This window comes from Dromaius novaehollandiae, chromosome 5 (genome assembly GCF_036370855.1).
Source record: "Dromaius novaehollandiae isolate bDroNov1 chromosome 5, bDroNov1.hap1, whole genome shotgun sequence".
Classification (NCBI taxonomy): domain Eukaryota; kingdom Metazoa; phylum Chordata; class Aves; order Casuariiformes; family Dromaiidae; genus Dromaius; species Dromaius novaehollandiae.
In genome coordinates this window covers 7,882,379-7,906,196 of record NC_088102.1, presented here as the reverse complement: position 1 = coordinate 7,906,196, position 23,818 = coordinate 7,882,379, and the positions used below count along the sequence as shown (strand labels likewise).

The following is a 23,818-nucleotide window of genomic DNA, read 5'->3' as shown; positions in this document are numbered from 1 at the left end:
AGATTCTACCAAGCGTAAGCGTTACTGAACAGGAGGCTGACTTCAGCAGGGTCTGCATTACTTTTAATTCGCGCTCAGCTCTTTTGGGTAACTGCCGCCATTTCCTGGTATTGTCTGGAGTTGACCAGGGAGGAAGAGCCCGGCACAGCTCCAAACGCACCTCAGGCCCAGCCCTGGCTGCAGGAGACCAGCTACCACGCGATCTGGCAGATTGGGGTGTACAGCCACGCACTGCAGGCCAAATCCCTGCTTTCGGCAGGCTCAAAGGCTCACTGCTCCCACCCACCACGCCGGGAAGCGAGGGAGCTCAACCTCCGACAAGGCCCAAATGAGTTTTAAGTGGTGGGACACACCGCTTCCCTTCTCCTGATCAAACCCACCTTCTTCCCTACAACGCGTCTTCACCGAGATGGCAATTCCTCCGCACGTACCCACCACATCTCTCCCAAACCGCTCGCGGGGGGCCGCATGCAGAAGCGATCAGCGCAGCACCAGGTCTGCTATTCGACAGCACGGGCCCACGGCGCAGCCCCTCGCGTCCTCCGCTTTCAGCGTCCCCGGGTGCAAGGTCATCGCAGAAGCACGAAAGCCTCGTGTGCTGCGTTCTGGATGGTTTCCTACAGAATATATCTATCTTCCCCTCTGCGAGGGCAGCGTTTCCCAAAACAAAGCACCTCTAGGCCACTTTAGGACTTCAAACTTCTAAAAGCCTCTAATCTCTGGTAAAGCAACAACCAGCACGAATGGTTCAAGTGTCCAAACACTGCTGTAAAAACAGGCAAGGAATTACTCAGGGAAAGGAGTTGTCCACACGCACGGTTAAATTTGGACCTCTCTAACTGTGGGGTGTTTACTGTGCCAGGCTAGGTGTAGAAGTAACTACAAAGTTAAATGCTAAAAAGCCTCTTCCCCTTTCCTGCTGTCCGCTCACGCCTAACACGTGTTTAGGCCACTGGAAATTATGCACGCTGGGAGAGAGAGAATAAATAAACCGCCAGGTCACGCGAGGACACCCGTACGCCCCAGCCCCCTGGTCACCCACGGAGCAGCGCAACGGCACGGCCCTGCCCGCCTCGGCGGCACGCAGGGGCTGCATCTCTGCAACGCATCCCCCCGCCGCCCTCCCCCATGCACGCATTTAACATGATTAAACTTGAACGAGTCAAACTTCTGCAGCGTTAAAGCAAGGATCGTTTCCGCACACCTACGACCGTAACAGGACCATTTCTTGGTACTGCTGGAAGTGCCACCACGCATCGTCCCTTCCACCCAGCCCGCCCGGCGGCAGCTCAGCTCCTCCTACTACAGGAAGGACAAAGCAAATGCTGTTTCTGCCGGGGAGACAAACAAATTCATTTCTTGACAAGCCTTGGTGGAATGCATTGATTTTTGATGCCAAGTGTTTATTTCAGTTAAGTTCTTACGGTGTTGTTATACCTGCATCAGTAAGAGAAAAGAAAAAGCTGCAGGACAGAGTGTTGCGTGGTGCAACTATCTGCCTCAGAGCCAGGAGAGGGTCAGAGTAGTTAGAGCCTGTCAGGTCTCATCTTTCAGAAATCAATCTCAGGTCAGGTGGGTACATCCTGATACATGAACATTTCTAGTGTTAAATTCCAGTATCCATCAATAGAATTTTCCTTTGAAAGAAATATATGTGAAAAAACAATGAAAAAGCCTTAAGCAATATTGCTAATAGATTAAAACTTAATTAAGCCTTTTTTATTAGTAGCAATAATAGCATACATGCTGTTCTGTGCTCCCCTAGGAGCAGGAGGAGCAAGATCACTTCACCGAGCGATACGCAGGCACGGAGCGGAGAGCAAGCGCAGAGCTCCTGAGCCCGTAAAGAGCGAGACAGCAGACTGACAGCTGGTGGCTTCAGCACGCCAGCAACCTTCCTCGCCTCTCGTAAGCATCGCGGCAATGGAGAAGGGTACAGAAGAATAACTGTTTCATTCAGATCAGGCCAAAGGACCCACCTAGCCCATATCCTGACGGTGAAGAGTAGTGGGTCTTTCAGGAAAAGAATATAAAAACCAGATTGGGTCAATAACGTGTCCATGCAGGGTGTACATGCACACACACACACACACCCCTTCCAGCAATCAGTAGTGTAGGAGCTCTCTCAATATTTACCTACCAGCAGGCTGTCGAGCCTTCCTCACTTTTACTTAAAATAAACAGAGGTTAAACCAAGATGTTTGTTTTCCAGGCTGGAAAACATGCATCTTATGACAAAAGTCCCCTGCAAAGGCTTGATATCTTCTAACCAGGAGTTTCATCATCATAATCCTATGGATGGTCAAAAGCACAGGAAGTCTTACTAATTAAGACAATATAAACCCACACAGCACTGAAGAAGAGGCCGATACCCTGACTCTGTAGCAGGAAAGGGATTTAAAGGCTGCGATCTAAAGCGGTATTTCCATCGCTGACAGCTCTGCTTCCTCAGCATTAGTGCTGTAGGGTAAAAACCTTTCTTAACCACTGCAAAGATTCCTCTTCGGTTCACCTCAGAAGTTATTTGGATGCATGAATCTGCCAACTGAAAAACAGCTATAGCCACAGAGAACTTGTTAACTGCATGGGGTTTCCCTTCCCTTTTACATCCCTGGAAGTTTCTATCCTTTTGCTATTTCTGTCTGTATGTGCATGAAACCAGACTGGTTCAAATCTCAGCCAGAGGCTTATTGCAAAGCAAACATGTGGCACATCAAACAAAAAGTGGAGACTTATGTTTGAGCCAGCTGCTATTCTCCCCTCTGATACTGGGAGAACTTTTCTATGAAGAGCAAAAAGGACTATCTAGTACCGGTAGGACTATGTTGTCATCTTCTACTAGGACTTCACAGAAAACCCTTTTTAATGGGTAGTTCATCTTTTAAGGTGCCAACAGGTCAATATTGTCTAAAAGAACAGACGGGAAGAATGGTGTTCTGACTCCAAAAACTAAGAGTTTTCCCACTCACAAGCACGAAGCTGCATTATCAGCAGTCTTGGGAACACACAAAACATGTAATCATCATCCTTGCCCCAAGGAGAGCATCAAATCACAGAATTTTGCACTCAAGGCCAGGCCTTTGTTTCTTGTCCTACCACTGAAGTGGAGCCGATGTATCTTCTTTGGGTTTTTTGCCAGGTTTACGACATGAATTCATCTTAGCCTCAGCTCTAAGCGATTAGGAGCATTTGAGTATTCAGGCTGAACAGTAATGTTTCAATGCAGCAGCAATGAGAACAGGATCAATTAAGCTCAATCAACAGTATCAGCGAGTTTGGCAGCGTTCAGCTATTGCTATCAAAGCCCATCAGAAGCTTGTCTCTAGACTTGTGCAATGCCTCCAAAGGTCTGATGGTGACGGGTGAGGAAGAGATAGCAATGCTGAGCACACATCTCTCAAGTTCAGTAGCTGCCAACCCCACAATCGCCAGGCTCCTCTGCTACAGGTCTGCTCCATCCTTCGTTTCTAAGCTTACCATTCACCTCACTAGTGAAGAGGAATCAGAGAATTTTGGAGAGGACCGAAAAGTAGATGGTAGAGCCAAGTGCTAAGGCTGCAAGCTAAGGAGGAATAGCTGCCTTTTATCAGTTTGCATAAGTTCTGTGAGAACATGAAAGAGAAAAAAGGAGGCTTGAGAAACATTTAAAACAACCAGCAAGGGTGTATTCTGCTGCCACGTTGAGTCTACAGACCAGTTATGATTTTTTTGCATAGAGTTTTAATCATGATTGCCACACAGGTTTTCAAACATGCACAGGGTAGTTCAAAAATGCTTTTACAAACTCCTTCTGGGAATTTTAGTTTTTTTGTTTTTTTTTTTTTAAAAAGAAGTTCACTTGTGCATTTTTATGGTTACAAAGCAAAGCACTGCAGCATGTTATGCAAGGCTGAAAAATACAAATGGAAAGGCTTTTTCATTTGTTTCTGTATCAATGAACCCAGCAAATTGGATACTGAGGGTAATAAAAGATTTTAGTGAATGTGCAGAAGCCTGTGCCATAAAAGACCAAGTTCTAAAACACAAATTGTTGCATGCCAGCAAGTTTATGCTTTCGAGGCTTTTGGTTGCAGAGAAGGTTGCAGAGAAATTGCTGGCTGCCAAGAAGGATGTGTTTGCAAGAGGCCAGCCACTTCCCTGAACTCCCCCCTGCCCCTTCTCTTTACTGTCACACCATTGTAAGAAGACAGAAGGAAAAGAATAGCTCTATTTTTCACCCTAGGCTTCTTTCTCAAACAACAGCAAGAAACAACTTATTTTTGCTCCATTTTGTCATTCCATCTCCGCAAGTTCTTGGGTTAGTTTGGAGATAGTAACCTTGTGCTCCTTTCTGTTTGCCAGAGCAAGGCTGGGATGGTAACGGCTGGCAAGGACTGCCTTAACCTGCACAGAGATGCCGGGAGAGAAGAATTTGCCTTTAAATTAGAGGAGGCACTTAAGGAACACAGAAGAAACCTGAGCATTGAACTCCCTTTGGAGACCCAAGCAGGTGCTGTAACTGGAAGGCCAGCTCATACCTGACCCTGTACCCAGCAGGAGACACACAATACCTGTGTGGTCAGGAAAAGCAAGACAATTTAGGCCAGATCTGGCAAGATCACAGATAAGAGCTTCCCTTTGGCTCTAGGTGAATGTGATATGCAGCTGCAGTTGAGTTAGGTGAAGACATCCCTGCCCCAGCCCTCGCCCCGCTCCTAGAGCCTCATGGCCGATTCCCCTCCTCACCTTCTCAGACCTGTCAGCACAACTGCATTTGCAACCACTCCGTAACCCAGTTCTGTCGCAGAGATCTGGCTTAAAAGCACACAACAAAAAAGGAAACCTCTGTTATTAAAAATTTAAGCTGACCCAGATGAACAGTGAGAAACAGGCAATAACAACCGCTTCCCTTCCTCAGCTGCAGAGAGAAGATTGCATCTGACTATAGTCTCCGTTTTATCATAAGCAAGATGTGGACAATCCTCCTCCTCAAAGACGTACAAAATAGTAATATTAGTATCTCATACTTCTTATTGTATTACTCATTAAAGACTTAAACTGATTCCTCTCCCTCCTCCCCTCAACAATTATAATCATTATTATTTCCTTGTGCTTCGGCAAGTGAATTTCCATTGCAAAACCTCCTGTTAGTCCTTCCCACCTATTAAAGAGAAAAATGTTGAGATGTGATTTATTAGGGAAGGAAGCCATTTAAATGCATTATTCATTAAAAACAGGAAAATAAAACAAACAAAGCAACTTTGATCTCTTTCATGATTAATTCATGTGCCAGAAGCCCTCTGCACCATAGGTTTTAGAAGACTTCAAACTATGCTGTGCTGGATACAGCGTACAAGTAGCACTAATGGAGCAACAGCCGTTACAGGTCAAAGTCACTAGCACCTGTGCAAAATCTCTGAGAAAAGCATAATTGGCATGCTGGGCAAACAGCAGGGAGATCCTGAACTTGCCCCCGCTCCTGACGCCTCGGGGCTCATGTGTGTTGCAGCAACCGGCAAATGACACGTTTGGTAGGTAGCTCTGCAATAGGTATTACAGCATGCTATTAGCAGGCCCTGCCTACACAGGAAAGCACTAGTTCCAAGTTAAATCTATTTTTAACCAGAAGCAATTTAAAGCTATTTTTAAGTAGATGCTCTGGGGACATCCTTCTTTTTGGTTATGTGGTCGGTTTAGGAATAGGAATCAGCCACTTCCGTATCAAAACAAGAATGTCCACACAAGGTTTTACACTCCACTGAATCTGCTTAAAATCCACACCTTTGTGTTTAATGAGTGCAACTTTTCCGCATAGATACAGGCTTAACATCTGACTCAAAGTGGCAGCACCAGCAAAATATTCTTTATGTGACATGAGTCAAAACGTACAAAAGAAGAGAAACAAGGAACAACAGAAAGCCTAATGAAACGTGAACATCAAGCAGCTTGCCTCCAGAAGGACCCAAAGTTTTGCAGTAATCCTGCCAGTTGCAACCACATTACTCATCACCACAGCCACAGATAAAACCTCAAACCTTGCTCACTAAGGGCACTGCACCTTTCAGTGGGAAAGTAAATCCCAACCGAAAGCACAACTGGAATCCAGAGAGGAAGAAATTACTTGGGAGAGTTAATTAATTCAGACAAGTTACTTAAACACCTCCCCTTCTTCTGCTGTCAGGGCCTCTGACTCCTCTCCCAAGACAGTCATCAATGCCTCAACCTTTCCTAAGTCTTCGCTGGCACACTGCGTTCGCTTGGAAGGACAACCAGTGCATGAATCACCAACAACCTCCCTGCACTAGCTGGATTCTCCTGGTCGACTGGTCACCCAACAGACCCAGCCCAAAGTGGTCCAGCCACATACTCAGCTTTGATTACACAGCTGCTCCCTGGTACTCTGAGATTTCCACGGGGCAGCTTGTTAATAAGTTCTCCAATTGCAACAGCCTTAAAAAGCTGGTTGTTTACCATGCCACTCTCCCACACAGATTCCCACACACCCTGGGTGAACAGAACGCTGTAGCTAAGTGTTTGTCAGAAGGAGGAATTCAGTCTCTTGTACTCCAAGCTTCTTACTACGATGAAGATATTTGCCAAAGGGCAGCACCTTTTCTCATGCAGACACAGTCCCCACCTTGGCCATGCGACAGAGAAATAATCTATCTCCAAGCGCTAAGGCTAGCGGTAGCATTTAGCTTCATTTCACAGCTAGTCCTAGAAGACTTTCACAAATGGCACAGACCATTACTGTTGGGCCTCGTGCCACACGCTGTGCTCCTCCAAGCGCCAACAGATTATTCTTATTTCCCAGAGGTATTTCCCCGCAGGCTGCATGCCAGGAGAAGCACTGCATATGGAAAACACAGCTGTCCCAGACAGCTTCCCATCCAGCTAACATAACTGCATGCGATCCATCTCCCTTCCCCATCTCCTCCCCAACAGAGTTTTCACATTGAAATACATATTTCTGGATTTCTGAGATATATTTCATCAGATTTCAAAAGCAGATGTCCCAAATCCATACAAATACAGCTTTAGAGATGCTGGGTGCCACACGGAGAGGGTGTTGCTGGCCTTGGCTCGGATCTCTTTGTATGTACAAAGGGAAGAGCTCGGGTGATTTCACTAGCTCTGTGACAGCCACCAAGACCACCAACAAATTTTGCTGCCTCCCTTGCAGAAGCAAACCAGTGGCCCTTTCCACAAGGTGTTAAAAGAGCAGTAATAAGTACTTCTTCTGCCTCCCCAAGGGCTCTCCAATCTCACTCCTCCTGCTTAATGGACACTCAGAGGTGGGTGTGGGAAGAAAGTCACTTTCTCCAGCAGCATGTGATAGACACCTAGACCTGCACCTTCCTTTCATCTCTTTGCCTTCCCAGTGTCTCTACGGAGAAGGAACATCTGCGGAGGGAATTTGTTTAGGCTCAAATGACAGAGGATGAAAGTCAGAGTGCGGTTTGATACAACAGTACTGCTTACACTGATTTAAGCAGTCCTACCCCCATACAGCACCCTGCCTTTGCTCCAGCACTCCCCTCCACATAGTCATTTTTCAGATGGATCAGTTCCCAAATCTGGTTCACTGTGCACCGAGCTGTGTTGGCACAACATGGGGAGTGAAAACAATCTGCAAGGACAATAAGCCAGCCTCCATCGTGCCTTTTGCAGGATCTGTGACGACATGCAGGGTCCCAGCCTTGTATTGCACAGCCCCAATGCCTCGCGTGCCGCTGCGCTTGCCCGCGTGTGCCCACGGCACGGGATGCAAGGAGCCACACATCGAGCTGTGCAATGGCCCTGATGTGCAAGTTGCCATCAGCCCTTTTGGATACGACACTGGAGCCTCTCTCTGAAGGACTTGTCTTACCCTAACCCCACATTCGCAGATGAGATACAGGACCACAGAGAACACAGGTAAAAACGTGTGCAGGACCAGAGTGAGGCCCCAGATTCCTTACTATCCCTGAAACGCTCCAAGTTGTGCAGGCTGGGAGATGAAACGCCTTTCTGCCTTCGCTTTGACCGGTCTGCAAGTGTGATTGCGAATAGAGACTGTACACTGACCATACAAGAGGGACACATTTTAGACGCACCAATTCAGCATTTGCTGACTTTTAAGACTTTGATTTTGTAGCCTTAATGATATCTTTCGAATGAAAAGATTTTTGTTTTTAAGACTACTTCTGGAGTTTTCTAAACAAAGAAGTCTACTGTTGAAAAAAGAAAAAATCATCTACTGGAGCTGCAGTGGCCTTCCCTCTTCCCTGTCCTGGTTCCTCAGCACAGCTAGGACCTCAGACACAGCACTATCCTCTTTTCTTTAAGCTAACAGAGAAATGGCTTACATTAAAGGGCTACCATCTGCTCTGTGGATCCAGCACTAGTGATGGACTTCTTCAACAAGTTTCAGAGCTAGACAGCAAAAAAAGAGTTGAGATTCTGGAATAAAATCTCAATTCCTGATTTTAGCAAGAAACAGGCTTTGTTTCTCACAATTCCTCTGCTGTAGGCTTCCCTTGTCCCCTCTGCTTCTCTTGTTCCCCTAGCATATATCTGTCCTTACTCCCTGCTTCCCACCTTCATTAACCCTTTGAGCTTCTCTAAGGAAGGGTTCCTCACAATGCCTGCCCACCTCTGCCCACCACCACTCCCCAGCCCTCCTTCCATCTCTCCTTGCATTTCTCTCCTTCCTTCCTCCAGACTCTTACAGCTGTATTTCTTCTCTGAGAGACTTGTGGTAGCATTTCCCCCGTTCACTGTCCTTGCTCCATCTCCCAGCAGATGGTGCAAGGAGGGCAGGGAACTAGGGGCTGCTTACCCAGGCCTCCCGCCTGCCCAGAGCCTTCCTCTGCACCACCTCCTGGGCTCCTCCTCCTCCCTGCCACAGCACCATGTGCTAACACCTTGAGCTGAGCCAGAGGATGGATCTGGCTAAAAAAACAACCCCCACTCACCTCCAAATTTGCCACCTCTCAGGTCAGTTCTCCAGTTCAACTAGTTGGTGCAGAACTGAAGTGGGATGTGATTCCCCAAGGGAATCCCAAGGGCATCCCTCTCGCTGACAGATTCACCCTTGATTATGAAACTGCAGCCTCTGTCGTGGTACCTGTGACCACCCACAGCATCTACAGTGCCAGGCGAACAACCACAGGGGCTGGATCATGCTCAGTGCAAGTGGCAGGTGGTGTCCACAGCTCTCAAGGCCACACTGATCACAAGCAATTTTTTCCAGAGGCTCACAAATGGGTGGATTTTCCCAAAGACAGCAGAAGGCATATTGAAACTACAGAGGATCTCTTCTCTCCTACCCTCTCCTCTGCCAAATGTGAGGTCACACAGAAAAACTACACTAGGACCTTTCCTATCAAAGCCAGATTTCGGTCCAGCATCTCATTCTGGAAGATACTGAATCATCTCTGCTGAAGCATTCCAGAAAACAAACAAACAACAGCCGTCTCTCTCAGATGGAGGAGCTGGCACTGAAAAAAGTCAGACTGGGCACACTCAGTGGCAACTGAAAACAGGGGTGTATAAATTGCAAGCATGAGGAACTGTCTCTGAAAACACCACTACAAGACAAGCTCTGCTTATTACAGCCCAGTGCCATCTCTTCTAACGGCGACCACCATATTCTGCTTGGCTATCAGAGAGATTCCTCTCAGACAGGCAGTCATCCCATCTTCAAAAGCCAACTAAAGGGTAGAGAAGATGCCAAACCCATCCTTCAAACAAAGCCATGCTTAAATATCGAAAGAAACGTAGGCATATTTAGGGTTACATGCAGATGGCAGAATTCCTTGTGCTTCCTTCTACCTTGACTCTCACAGCGAATATCCCATCCTAGACACCTTCCCTTTCAAAGTCTTTCTTGGGTCACCTGAATAGCTCATTGGGACAGTTCCCGAGGCTTCGCTCCCCCAGCTCTGGCAACATGTGGGAATCAAGGGGGAGCACTCTACTTCTGCCATAGCATCTCCAAAAGGCAGCAGATGATTGATACCATCAGTCATACGTGCATCTCGAGGGCCAAGGGGAGCCATGGCTGTATCTTGCTCCCTGCAAGCACTAATGACATATAAATACCTTTCAAATAAGTCAAGGTAATTACATGCTGAGGTACAATAGGATCCTGTTACCTTGCACATCACCTAATGCCAACAGGCCCAACAGATATACTCACACAGCGTGTCCAACACTGCCCCTCTACAGCAGCCATTTGAGAGAGACTTCTGCATGCCTGAGAGACTGGGCTGCCAGGCATCCCGACACCAGGAAAACCCTTGCCCGTCGCATGACCACCTGAATTAGCAGTCTCCTCTAGAAGCTAGAGTTGACAGACCTCGATATTAAATGGGACACAGTGTAATTGAATGGAGTGGAAGAGATATTTAAGAAATCTGGGGCTTTTTTTGTTGTTGTTGCTTTTTTTTTTTCTCTCTCTCTTCCAAGTTCTGCTACAGATTTACAGGGTGGCCATGGGTAAGTTACTAGAACTTCAGGTCAGCCATTTATCTATTTGATCAGTCAGGTACCTCACAAGTCATGGTCTAAGGGAATTAAAGAACAGTCATGAGCTGCGCTGCTGTATTGGGTCACCCTGCCTTCATCCCAGCCCGGGGTGTGATTCAGGTGCCCTAGACCACAACGGGCACTGAAGGAGATCGCTGTGAAATGGCGTTCTCCACCAAAGGGGAGAGCACAGGGTGCTCCTGCACAGGAGGGGACAGGGCACGAGGGTTACTGTCATCATCCGCAGCCACAGGCGTATGGTCCTAACCTTTAACAGCCTCATGCTTTTCTACTTTCAGCCCACGCTTGCCCATCTGCTTTGCTATGGCATAAACACCAACTTCAGGGCAGTGCTGTCCTCCAGGGTCAAGCAGACAGATTTAAGCTCCTCGGGGAACCACTGTCACTTCTTCCAGCAACCATGTTAAAATCCAGCAAAAAAAAAAAAAAAAAAGAAAAAAGAAAAAAGAAAAAAAAAAATCTCTGTTCCTCGTTACAGCCGGGAACGCTGCAATCCCATAGCAAATTGCAAGCTTGCATATTTATATCTAGGCTTCAGAGCCTAGACACAACACAGCCCACTGAGGAAGTAAAGTTAACCCTGATATTGCTGTTCGCTGCATTTTTACAGCGTCTAGATACCCAAGCAGTTGGCAGGTCTTGACAAGTCACGAATTACTGCTGAAAACCTCTCCGCATTACATTTACTGCAATAGCCATGGAGCTCAAACAGATCATTTCCAGAAAGTAAAGGCGGTCTTGTGGTTAACACAATGGGATGGGATGCTGCTCACTTCCTGGCACTGCCGTAGAGTCCCACCATAACGCTAAGTTAGCTACTTCATTTTCCCCAACCCTAGTTCTTCCACCAATCTAAAACCAGTACAGTTGTTTTCCCCTGTAGAATTCTTTTTTCCAGTGTAAAATTCAGAATTTACCAATTTTTTTTTTATTTTAAACAGAGGAGTATGTGAGATATAAGAGTGCTAAACAGTACTTGGGGTTCTCTCTGCAATCTTTAAAATTCAGTGCTTAGATCCTGAAGGCTTTGTTAAAAAAGTGCTCACGCTATCCTCCCACTGTAGACAGTAATAATTCTTCATTACCCCAAGCTTGTCCACTTTGTCTATCTTTCAAGGTGAGGCTGTTTCTCATTAGACAGAGGGTTGCCTATACAGCACCCAGCGCAGTGACCCCTGCTCAGGCCACTGTCAGCTTCAGTGGTGCAAGTGAAAGGCAATGCTGAGGAAGATGCAGTCGTGTCCCGCTTCCCAATGGTATTTCATAGCCCAAAGGATGTTTCTCAAAAAAACCTGAAGGCACCTCCCCCTGAAAAGGATCTCCAAGTGGCTTTTTGTGGTCTCCCCGACTTTGAAATTCTCTCCTGGGATCTTCAGCATTGCCAAGCAGTTTTAATGTCCTTGTGCTTAGCTCATAGAGACTTACTGGTACCGACGGAGCCAGTCTTGCTCCCACCGCTCAGCTGACGCAGCTCCCTTGGAGTGTGAGGGCACAGAGTGTGACCTCCAGGAGAGCAATAGCTGCTCGGGACTTCGAGATCAGCCTCTAGAATTTGCCTCCTTCTTTTTAACCTGATTGATATCTTCCAAAAAGGTTGGGGATCTAGCCAAGGGCATCTGTCTCCCACGCGGAGATGCACAGCAGCTGCAGCCAACAATCTCCTAGTCTCTGTAAGGGCTCACTCCTCTCAGAGTGATGAAGGTGGACTCTTCCCCATGGGACTCAGCATTGCTCTTACCCACTACCATCAGCGAGAGTGAAGCTGAGACATCACAGGGTGCTTCTGGAAGCCCCTTGCCTGAAGTGCACATGTGTGTGACCAGTGTAAAGCAATCAGGCATTGAAAAGGGCCTCATGAACTCCTTTTACAAAAAATAAGGGATGGGGAAAAACACTTTCCCTGTTATTCTGTGCCATGAAAGACTTTGGACTAGCCATAAGCTCTCCATGTTCAGAGCCTGTGAACCAAAGACAGCAAAACTTTCTTCATGCTAGTCTGCACTGACACTGCTTAGGTCAGGAGGTTCCCTGGACAGAGGCTAGTGCCTTATGACAGGGTTTATATACACCCTAAAATTCTCCTGTTTCGGCTAATAACCCAGAAGAGAGTTACTAGCCAAGTGGCCCGACCAACTAGGTGCTAAGAACAGGGCACTCTTCACTGCTGGTTCCCAATTCCAAGGAATTACTCTCTTGACTTTAAAAAGCAGTCTGAAAACCCTCATTACTACAGTTTACAAAGGAGCAGTCAACATCTTTCTTCTCCTCGTTGAGCAAGAAGCTGGTAATGCATTTGCAATACAGGCTTTATGGGGCTGAGAAGCTACATTACAGTACTGAGCAAGCATACTATCTTCTTAGCATAAAGGCTATACAACTTAAAATCTTAAGGCTGCAAATCTTCACAGGTACCTAACTGGGGATATGCTATTTAAGACAAAGTCCACTTCACATTAGAGAAAGGTAATCTAATAACAACAGAACATGCAGCACTTGAGAACAAACCATCCCAAACACTTCATATGACATTTGCAAACCAAAGAAGTATTTTCTGCTTTAGAGGCAGGTCCTGGCTTCCTCGCTGCTGCAAAGCCTACCTACGTTAAATATTTAGCAATGGGTGCTAAATCTGCTCTACCAAGTCACTTGGCTTTTCAATATTCTCTTTGTTCTATTTCTTGCCCAGAACTCAAATTTTTCTTTGTCTTTCCTGACACTGAAAGAAAAGAAACAACCATTACTTACCTCACAATGGTGAAATTAAAATTGAACTTCAAGACAGAATTATCACTTCAAGTGGCAACGTCAAAAAAAAAAAAGAAAAGAAAAAAAAAGGCAAGTTGCAAGAATCTGAAGCACTAAAATAGAAGCACTTCTATTTTCTCCAAGGCTTACTTCATTCATTAGCTTAGTCAAATAATTACTTTGTACTAAGTTCATTAGCTTTGCTCAAAATGAAAAAGAGCAAATAGCAAGTGAGGTGGCAACATCAGGGCACAGTGCCACACCTTGCAGGCAAAGCAGCAGGGGACTAGGCTTGTTTTGGGACTCCGGTATTGCAAGGGGAGAAGGCTCATGCCTGGGGCCTCTGTGCCCAGCCTGACCTCACTGCAGCAAAACACACTGGCCCATGCATAATTTCCTGCTCTTAAGTAGCTCACTAACTTCTCACAGATGTCCAGAAGCAAAATTAATGAGTAATTAACCCACACTCATGGCAAAGTTTTTATTCGAAATCATTTGACTCTGCCCAAGAAGGAAATAATTAATGGCTTGCCCTTTTCCAGCTCAAACTGGTATTCAGTGGCGAAGAGAGGGAAGCAATGAAGAGCAGGTCTGAATTCACGCCACCAAAGCTGACCACACAACATCCACTGGGGACACCCTGACGGCATCGCAGGGTCACTTGCTGGAACAGCACAAGCCCCAAGAACAGCATCTTCCCAGAGGCACCAGGTCATCTTTAACCAGAGCTAGGGGACCTGGGTGATACCCTATGAAAGCCACGCAATCAAGCCACTCCTGGAGGATATTTCGCGAAATCCTGCTTGACAGTATTTGAATACACACCGGAGTGCCTCTAGACAACAGTCTGTTAATACTAAGGATATTTCAGGTGCTTTCCAAGAGTAGAGAGGAAAAAGGTCCTACCCAGAAGTTAACAGAGAAACAGATACGGCAAAGGCTGGGAGAAGGGGAACATCAGGGGACTTTATACCTTAAGGAGCACTAACTCTATTATAACTGTATAATACTGAGAGTATTAAAGCCACAATTTTCCTTTAAAGGTAGCTTAAAATACAGCTTAAAACACAGCCAAAATTTTGTGGATTATTTCAGGGATCCTGGCACGTGTAGGTCACCACAGAGAGGACAGCAGGACACTCACGGTTCAGTAAAACCACAGCTCCTGTGGTCCTGAGGGCCCAGGGCAGAGCTCCCCAGGAACGATTAAATAAAGTCCTTTGAGGGAAGGAAGCGAGAAAAAAACAGAATCAGTTCCTAAGCAATGCCTCAGATTTGGCACACAAATGTTGGTCATCGCTTTCTGTATAAAACAGACTGTGAAGCAAAACAGGTCTTAGGTCAATGAGAAAGGCTCACAAGAGGACAGCACGTCTCCTTCCATCGCGACAGGGTGGTGGGAGCGGCGAGGACGCCCAGCTAGCTGCTCCGGGCAACACTCTCACAGCGCCCGCAGAAATTCAGCCGCATCTGCGAGAGGTAATCTCCATCCGAGGTAAGGAGATTTTTATTTTAATTTTGCGCCAGTCGGTTTACCCAGGAAATGTCAGCTGAATGAGGGCAGTTAATATAATGAGATATAGCTTAGCACAAGCATAAATATATCCAGTATAGAAAATAAAAGAAAGGCAGGGATAATTTAGCTAATCCTCCTTCTCTTCCTATTGCTCTGTTCCTCCCTCTCCCTGAAAAATTGCGTGTATTTTTAACCAGGGAAAAACAGCATATTTCCATGTCTCAAAACATCAGGTTAAGACTGAAAGACAGAAGAGCCACTGTCACAGGAGTTTCCCTTTAAGGAAGTAAGAGGCTTCAAGCGAAAATAATTCAATTCATTTAAAATTCAGGTTTGTCTGCTTGAAGTTGCTGAAGGAGCTCTTTTTTGCTATGAAATATCACTGGGATGCTCACTGGAGGAGGAAAGATCTGAGAATGAAGTAGTAACACCAGCGCTAAAAGATGACCATCAGCACAGTGCTGGACTTTAAAATAAGAAAATAAACACAAACACTTTGCAAAGCCTTACACCCTGTTGATGCAGCTTTTTTTTTTTTTTGGGGGGGGGGGGGGGGTGTCTTACCAGAACCGAGGCAGGTCCAGCTGGACACTTTTGGAAATCCTACATAGGGGTTTCCAAACACAGCACTGCCACTCTACATGCTACAAAAACAGTTCAGAAGGTGAGGACAGATGGCCAGGTAAGAATTTACAAAGGACTAATTTTTTTTCCCATGTGTTTCCAGGTTTCCAATTTCTATACTGCACTTGTCCTTCAGAGAATATGAATGCTTCTTTCAGATACAGTATGTACAGTCACATAAGCATCACCCTTTTCCTCCACTCCCTCTATTACTAAAGTAGAAACAAGTTACATTTTTGGTCAAAAGAGCTTTTGACCAAACAAAAAACAACCACTCCCAAAGCTAAAGAAAGGACCAGTGGCCAGTTCCACTGGGAATGGCTATTTGGGGCAAGCTTTCTACGACAACAAAATAATTCAGTCTCAGGTAAACCTAACATAATTTTACTGACCTCTGAACTCTGGAGTTCAGGGGTTTTTTGTTTGTTTTTCAGAGTTGGGGAGGAGGCACTTTAGCCATTTTGGGGGGCTTTAACTTTACTCAAGTTACATGAGGGTGGTTGGGATCCAGTGAATCTGGCTATTTCCCTAATCACACAACTAGCTTTGCAAAAAAATACCCTCTGAAATAACTTATCTGTTGCAAATCAACACAAGAACCAGTAGTAGCCATCAACCCCTCTATCTGTGCTTAGCGAGAGCTTGCAGAGGCTTTCTCAAAGGAAGATGCTCACCATAGTTCACGCTATCTTTTTACCTCTGCAGTCTGCTGAAAGCAATGGCGAAGAGCTGCTACAAAAATACCTGAGTGGCTCTAAGAGCTGGTTTACAGACACTGCTATGCTGCTCTTTTTACCTGCTTTTTAAGTGGCTTTTTCTGCAGCACCATGTCACTGTTGATAGACACATTTCGGAGCAGGAAATACAATGAGTTACCCGCTTATCAAGTCACGAGTCACAAGAAAATGATCAAAAGTCCAAAAAACCACATTGCTTGAAACACCACGTGGGTCCACATGCTACACTGCTAAGATCTAATGTGAACTATTGGCCTAGCCAGTTGGGTTTTATAGATACCTACAGAGAGATACACCAAGCTTTCAAGCAGTCGCTGCAGTTAGCCACGGCTGGTAGTGAGGGTGTGGTTATGGCTGCCCTCTAGATTAAGGCAAATAAATGGGAGGCCACTTTTTGTGCTTTCAGGTTGTGAGTTATTCCCAGTCTTCTTTCCAAGAATTTAAATTTTAGCTACAACTCTGAGGCTCCACATTTCCAAGAAAAAAAAGAGAGAGTAAAGAAAATAGAACAAAACATGATGTTACCAAAAAAAAACAAAAAAAAAAACACCCCACTCACAATTTTTGAGAAGGAAACCTCTCCATGACTGATGCCTCTATTTCCTATCAATTGGGAAAACTCAGTATCTACACCTAGACTTGCTCTGGATTATGCCCATTCTTGGAAACTCTAAATGTGCCCACACATGGGACTAACCAGCCAAGAAAAGTCCCAAGAACCATCTTTGACTCTTCCTGTTCTTTAAGTCCTCACATCCTCAATGAGTAAGAGGAATGAGAAGTAAACTATTTCCAGCATTTCCCATTTTCCTCTGAAAGCAGTAGCAGTACAAACACTTGGGTTTTCCATCTCTTGCCTTTGAGACACTGTGAGCAAGATACCTTAACAGCTTAGCCAGCACAGTTGTACAAGTTCAAATTTTGGGATTTATGCTCAAGTCCACCACCCCTGGTCAACGCTGCTTTAAAAGGTTATCTTCTCTCAATCTTTTGCATGGATGGAAACTAGCATTCATTAAAAAAGCCCTGTAGTTTCTTGATCTCAGCACCTCCCTCTTTCCATCATCTGCTCTGTCATTGGCAATTAAAGCCAACTTTTAAGGTCCTTTTTACCCCTATCCTGCCTAAGAGCCATTACCTCCAAACCTGCAAAAAGTCACACTTCCACTACCCCCTAGCACATCTTTGCACTCCCCCCCTTCTCCTGTTACAAACAGGAAGCTTTTCCCAAATTAACTTTAAAAAGCCATTTTCATGTCTCCCTGCAATCCCCTGTCAAAGCACACTTGTATGAAATGCCTTCCTAGAGGAAAAAGCGTAACTGATCTGTTAACACTGCAGATGTGGATAAAAGACAGCATCTCCCAGCCCCAAGAGTTTACATCTGAACAGAGAAAAACATGCATTCTTATTTTACAGAGAAGAGAACTGAAAGGCATAGTGAGATGATGCGGCCAGACTAAGTTTGCTTGGAAGGTGAACTTCGACTCAGGTCTTCCCAGCCTTGCTCCAGTGCTGCGTCCTACCGAAAGGCTGCTGTTTTCTCTCCTCCCTTTTCCCCTGACCTTTTGAGAACGACGGTAACAGACTGCATCACTGCCGTAACGAGAAGCCGCTGTTTTTCTCTGCTTGTTAAACCATGTCACTTGACTTCCTGCATCAATCATACCCCGAGAATAACAGAGCACTCCCCAGACCAACAAAGCCCTGCTCACCGCAGCCTTCGCTCACACCGGTCCTTCCCCCAGCAGCAACACATTTGCTGTAAAGCTGTATTTGGAGACAGGCTGCCAAAACCACTAGTCCCCCATCTCCTCAGGCCCAGGCCAACATGCGTTTGGCCATCATCGCTGCTACCTACCTGGCCTGCTGCTTTGAGGCATTGCTGCACTAAGCATCCCCTCCCGTGCATAGCCAACATCCTCTTTCTCCCCAACCAGCATGTCCCATGCTTCATCCAATGCATCAGGTTTTGCAGAACAGCTCTCCATTTAGACACATCTATGACAACGTATTAGCCTGGGCGTTCCTTCTGCTAAGCCACAAAGACAAGCCAGCAAAAGGCAGAAACAAGTCAGCTCCTCACAGCAGCTCTGGGCATTACTCTGTCCTCCTTTCTCTAGCCCTGTTATCAAACAGGAGATAAAATGGCATCAAAAAGGTGGTTAGAGCTCCTTCCATGCACTGCAAAACTGTTGAAACTGTTGTTAGTCCTCCTTCCAGATAGCAGCAGCCAGGAAAGCCAAGAGGCCTCGGGTGTATTTGGCACTTCTTGCAGAAATGCACCTTCCCCCCCCAACCCTGATTTTAAACAGAGCCACAACAGTCCAACCACATGGAAAAACCTTCTGGTACTACAGAGCCCCACGCAGATATCGCCGGTGTTTGACAAAGCATTTCTTGGGGATTGGAGAGCTACTGTGGAAGATACTGCCTCCCTGGAAATCCTTGCCTGGCCCTGAAGTGTGGCTTAACCAATTAGTTACAGACTGGCCTGGGCTCAAACACTTTAAAAGGCCAGAGCTATCCTGCAACAAAGAGCAGGGCACGCCTGAGGTGTAAATCACCCAAAGAAAACCGAAAGCTTCACCAGCTCCTCGGATGCACCAGCTCCCTATCAAGCAGCTGCCCAGGTCCAAACGCACGTCGGGTTGGCAGGCTCAGCAAGAATAAAAATCGTCCAGATGTTTTAAACGTTCTACATGCTCCTTATCTTGTCCTTCAAGAGGCACCCAGGTGAAAAGTACATGTGCCAAAACCAATCCATTTGAAGGACAACTTCAGATAAATAAACCAGATGAGGCAGGAATCAACTCCCTGGGTGTGAGATCAGAGCGATAACGGACCAGATGGCAAACAGCACAACAGCCCCAAAGTTCCCTCTGCTGCAGTGTGTGACCTGCAAGAAGAACCCTATTCCTTCACACAGTACTTGGTGACGGACCACAATAATACGTACCAAAGCAGAGCTCTTAATGGAAACAAGCCAGAATAATTCCCTTACCTTCCATGAAGCTGCCTGTAAGAGTTATGACGACAAACACTTTGCCTTCTGGCTCCAAATCCACCTGAAAAAGTAAACGAAATGTTAGAAGGCTGTTTGTCAGGGCAAAGACTACTTTTAGGATTTTGCATGCTGAATGCAGCCAATATTTGATAACATTTGAAGCTTCACATATCTGCATACACAACCCTAATTTTACAGAGAAATCGAGCGTCCATGGCTCAAATTGCTCAGCACTTCTGGGAACAAGGAGGAATCCAGTTCCTTATTCTTTAAGGAGCCCTGAATGTTGAACAATCTCAACCTTGCAGGAGGAAATAAAAATTAAAACAACAGAAATTGTTAATAGTGTTCCAGTTTGTCAGATAGTAACATTAAACACACAGAATTATCTGAAAAAAAAATCTGTTTGATGAATTGTATGTGTATTTCCTCCCTATTATATCTTATCCCATTGAATTTGTTTCAAGCTCTGACAATACCATCGGTGCTGGAGGCAAACTCCTGTTTCTTACATAAATCACCCTTTATCCTTAAACCACAGAAAATAGGAAGCCGTTAGTGCTGTTACCTAAATACTTGTAATTTAATCTAACTTAGACAGGGATACAGAACATAGTTCTAGGGATCAGAGATTCAATCCCTGTGTCAGTCAACTTGCCCTTGAAAGGAGGTATTTATTTTTTGGTTAACAACTTTTTCATTTTTAGTTACATTTTTAATTAAGGTTTTGCTTTTATTTTTGGCCACCAACTAGCTTTCAGCAAAATCGCAGCTAAGAATCGCTGCAGTTCGAATGAGGCTGTCACACAGAACCTTCGCTGGGGGGGGAAATTAAAGCAAGAAATTAAAGCAAGCCTTCTACTTCAACAGTACAAAGTTTCACCGTGGAGGTGCGCAGAATTTAATACCCCTCAGTGCACACACCGTGGAGTAGGAGGCTATTTTCCCAGTCCTGCAAGAAGGGAGGATGAGCCCAGGTCGCCAGTTGCGTCTCATTTAATACATGCACCTTTCCAGCACTTTGTTTCCTCTCTAACGTTAACACGTAACACACCATTCAAATAAACCTCTAACCTATTCTGGAGGGGAGAAGAACAAAATAAATTAAACTCATGCAGCAACAGCTTTTCCCTGCCTCAGTCATGGTCACACCATTGGATCCTAACTGAGAACCACCATAGGCCTGAAGAGCCAACGCAGCATGGTTGCCCTCAAAGCACACAAACGAAAAGTGGTCCAAACTCTTTGCGACGCACCTTGTACTCCTTCCCTGCAAATCAGATTCCTCTGCCCGGGGGGTAGCATGCAGCCTCACAAAACAGAAAGAAAATAATTTTACAAGTGATAGCAGATTTGTGATGGTTCTGAAATATTCTCTCTCACTCCAGACCCCAGGATTAAAGACCACTCAAATCCACCCCCCGATTAAGCAGCCTTGCTCATATTGTACCACAGCTCAAGGGTAGAAAGGATCTAGCCATACTCAAGACCTTCTCATGGCACGTGCTAGTGGGATCTAATGAGACGTTACAGCTGAAAGCCTCCGAAATGTGGACTGAAGCCCAAGGATGGCAGGTGCTGTGGAAGCAGAACATGCCTTGGGTATATCAACCAAAAACCAAGACCTGTTTAGCGATTTCCACTGCCCGTGTTATACAAGAGGTTAAACCAGATAGTCTTGACAGTCTCTTTGGCATTAAACTGATGACAATCAATTAAAAAAAATACAATTAAATGGAATTATTAAAAGTAATAGACTGCTGATAAAAGTCTGTGATGCCCTTGAAATCAGATGGTTGTTCACATGCCGAGTTGGTGACCATAGCTAACAGTGTGCTGAACGGAGGCCTGGGGACTAAGCTCTGTGGTCCTCGCTGCGTGGTTCCCGGTGTTCCCATCCATGCTTTACACCTTTATTGCTACTTTCACACTTTGCAGTGCAGCTGTGGAAAGGGCACATGCTTCAGGATAGCTTTATGGACCCAAAAAGCAACTTCTTTTGTACCACGGCAGCCACATTAGGGCACAAAGAAATAAGGCTGTACCAATCTAAAGCCAGCCACCCACAGCTGGGTACCCCAGGGCAGTGGTACCCTACTTCTTCCCAGAAAGGAGAAACTTCGAATCGGGGCCCTGGTTCATTTGTTTCTGTCCTGAAGAACATCGCTAGCATGTACCTTCACAGAATGAGAGGATTTCTCACTGTGTGCTGTTATTAAAAAAGAGTGGAGCACTTCAAAAGGAGGCAGCTGCCAAAGCGCCGGCCCTCCAGCCACAGAAGGGATAACCCCATCGAGCAACGGCTGCCTGGCTGGCAGCCGGGCCCCAACCACGCGCCGGCAGGGCTCCTGCGACGGCAGTACCTCCCATCGGCAGGGAATGTCCTTGGGACCCGGCCCTCGCAACAGCAGTGCTGGTGCAACGCAAACACCGTGCAAGTTTGGCTTCTTACTTCTTTTCTTCCATTTCACCCCCACATCAGTATTGGCTGCTTGAAGTCAAAAACCTATTTTTTTGCAGAGAAGCAGGAGCTGCGATGTTATGCTTTCCAGAATTACTAAAAGCAGACCAGGCAATCAGTTTGGGTGAAAGACAAAGCTGATGCAGATCATCTTTCACAAAAAAAAGAGAGACTCAGAAGAACTCAACAGTCTGAAGGCAGCAAGGACAAAGCTAAAGGGGAATGTGACCATCTGCACGTATTTGACAATAATAGTCAGAGAGTAGTAAGTGATATTAAGAAAGTGTGCATATATAAAGTTTCCTAATGCCATGATCTATTTGGTACGGGAAATTTTCCCTTAGGAAATTGTAGAATACTGCCTGCAAAGTCTAGTATTAGAGTTGCAAATACGCCACAGTGGAAGTCTTGCTATATCAATACTAGCAAAGGAAAAGTCTGATTTTTTCCACTAGCATGATATTGGAAATGCTACAAGGTGCTACAAGCAAATCAGACTAAACTGATGGCACGCAGTGGGATGAACAGCCCACATAGAGCAGCATCACAGCATTGGCACGCATAGCCATAAACAGTAATCATCCTCCCCACAGCGCTGGTGCTCTCATCCTCAGCCTGGTCCCCCAGGAAATAACTGGAAGAAAAACATCAGCTTGCTGGCTGTTTTAGAGGTAGCTCTGAACCGCTGAGTTCTAGCTAACTGGGAGAGGAGCACATGCTCATTAGCACGGTAAAACCTTTAACCGCTGCTCTCTTCTATTTCAAGGAGACGGAAGATAGCTTGTGTCTCTACAGCGTGGATAGGAGTGGGTATGGTTGTCTGTTCGGCTCAGTAAACCCCTTTATAGCTACAAGTACCATACTGGATTTTGGCTCAGAGCTAAGCATATACTTTAACTCGTGTTGAACTTATCAGACATCCCGAAAGGCAGCAAGTGCTGGAGGATTTTGGCAAGTGAGCTGGAAACGAGCAGGTAAGGACCGATGAGTTCAGCCATGGTTTCATTAAGCTTCTCCTGTGAAATGCACAGCTTTGGCAGCAAGGCTCAGCACAGAGCTGAGGAGGGCTTTGCTCCGTACTTCTAACCACCTACACCGTGCCCCATGCCTCAACTTGCTAAGTCGCTCGGCTCCATGTGACTTCAAAGGGAGTTGCAAGTGATTTTTTCTCACAGGAGGGGCCCCGGTCCGTCATCTGCCACACCATTGCCAGCAAAGAACTGTATTAACATCATTCCTGACATCTAGACAGGAGTTATTAACTCTTCTTCCCTGCATCTGTGTTAAAAAAATAAAGCTAGTTCAGAAGCAAACTAGGGAACAGGATGCAAGGAGACCGAAACAGTATTCCTTAATCATATGCCTCCACACATATAATAGAAACTGGTCATGCATGATTCATCAATGGAAGAGGTTTGGAAAACACATCTCTGAAGGAGGGTAATCTCTCAGGCAACGTAACAACACCCAACTGAAACATCCACTAAACTCGACGAGCAGGTATAGTCAGTCAGCCTCTGAGAGAGGTTGGCATGCCTCTACGGAAACTCCCTGCAAACGGGAAGAGGCAATGCTGAAGGGCGGCGCAGCTCGTCCCGTCTGCCTGCGAGTCTCTCTCCAAAATGGAGAGCTGTGCACACCTCCAGGATAAAAAGACATCTTCAACAGGGCACCTGGCATGAACAGGTATTCTTGTAGATATAAGATTCACAGAATAAGACTTTTTCTCCACTCCGCTCCAACAGAGATACTCCAGGCTGGGAAGCCTGATCTGAAGTACACTGAAATCAATAGGAATCATTTTTACTGTCTTTGGATCAGATACAAAGGACAACTGCATTTACCCTGGAGCTCAGAAGATCCTTTCTCCCATTGCTTTACTGTCCTTTCTTCCCCACAAGGCACGATTAGGAAGCAGCCTAGAAGGACAGCCTTTTCTTAAGCCAGGTCAATGCTGACATGGCTTCAAAAACAGAACAAGCCAGACACTTGCAGTGAATAAAGCAAATATAAAAGCTGCCTAGGGACTTAATTAGCTTAATTAAACAAGCAGCTATACCTTTTGACTTCCTACACAATTTCTAAATTTAATTAACAGAACTGCATATATAATCAGTCATTTGTAGATGCAATTCCCAAGGCTCTGTTCAGTCACAGAGCTGAAAGTCTGGAAGAGTCTGGGTTAGTCTGAAGCTGGTTTTTCACATGCTTCTAGT

General features: G+C 45.7%; 1 protein-coding gene across 1 annotated transcript in view; it reads right to left on the bottom strand.

Moving 5' to 3' along the window:
- PRKCH (protein kinase C eta) overlaps positions 1–23,818 on the bottom strand; it is a 119,564-nt gene that overhangs the window by 73,023 nt on the left and 22,723 nt on the right. The window contains exon 2 of the mRNA XM_026114428.2: positions 19,139–19,202. Within this exon, the coding sequence (XP_025970213.1) occupies positions 19,139–19,202 (64 nt within the window). The remainder of the gene's footprint in view (positions 1–19,138; positions 19,203–23,818) is intronic.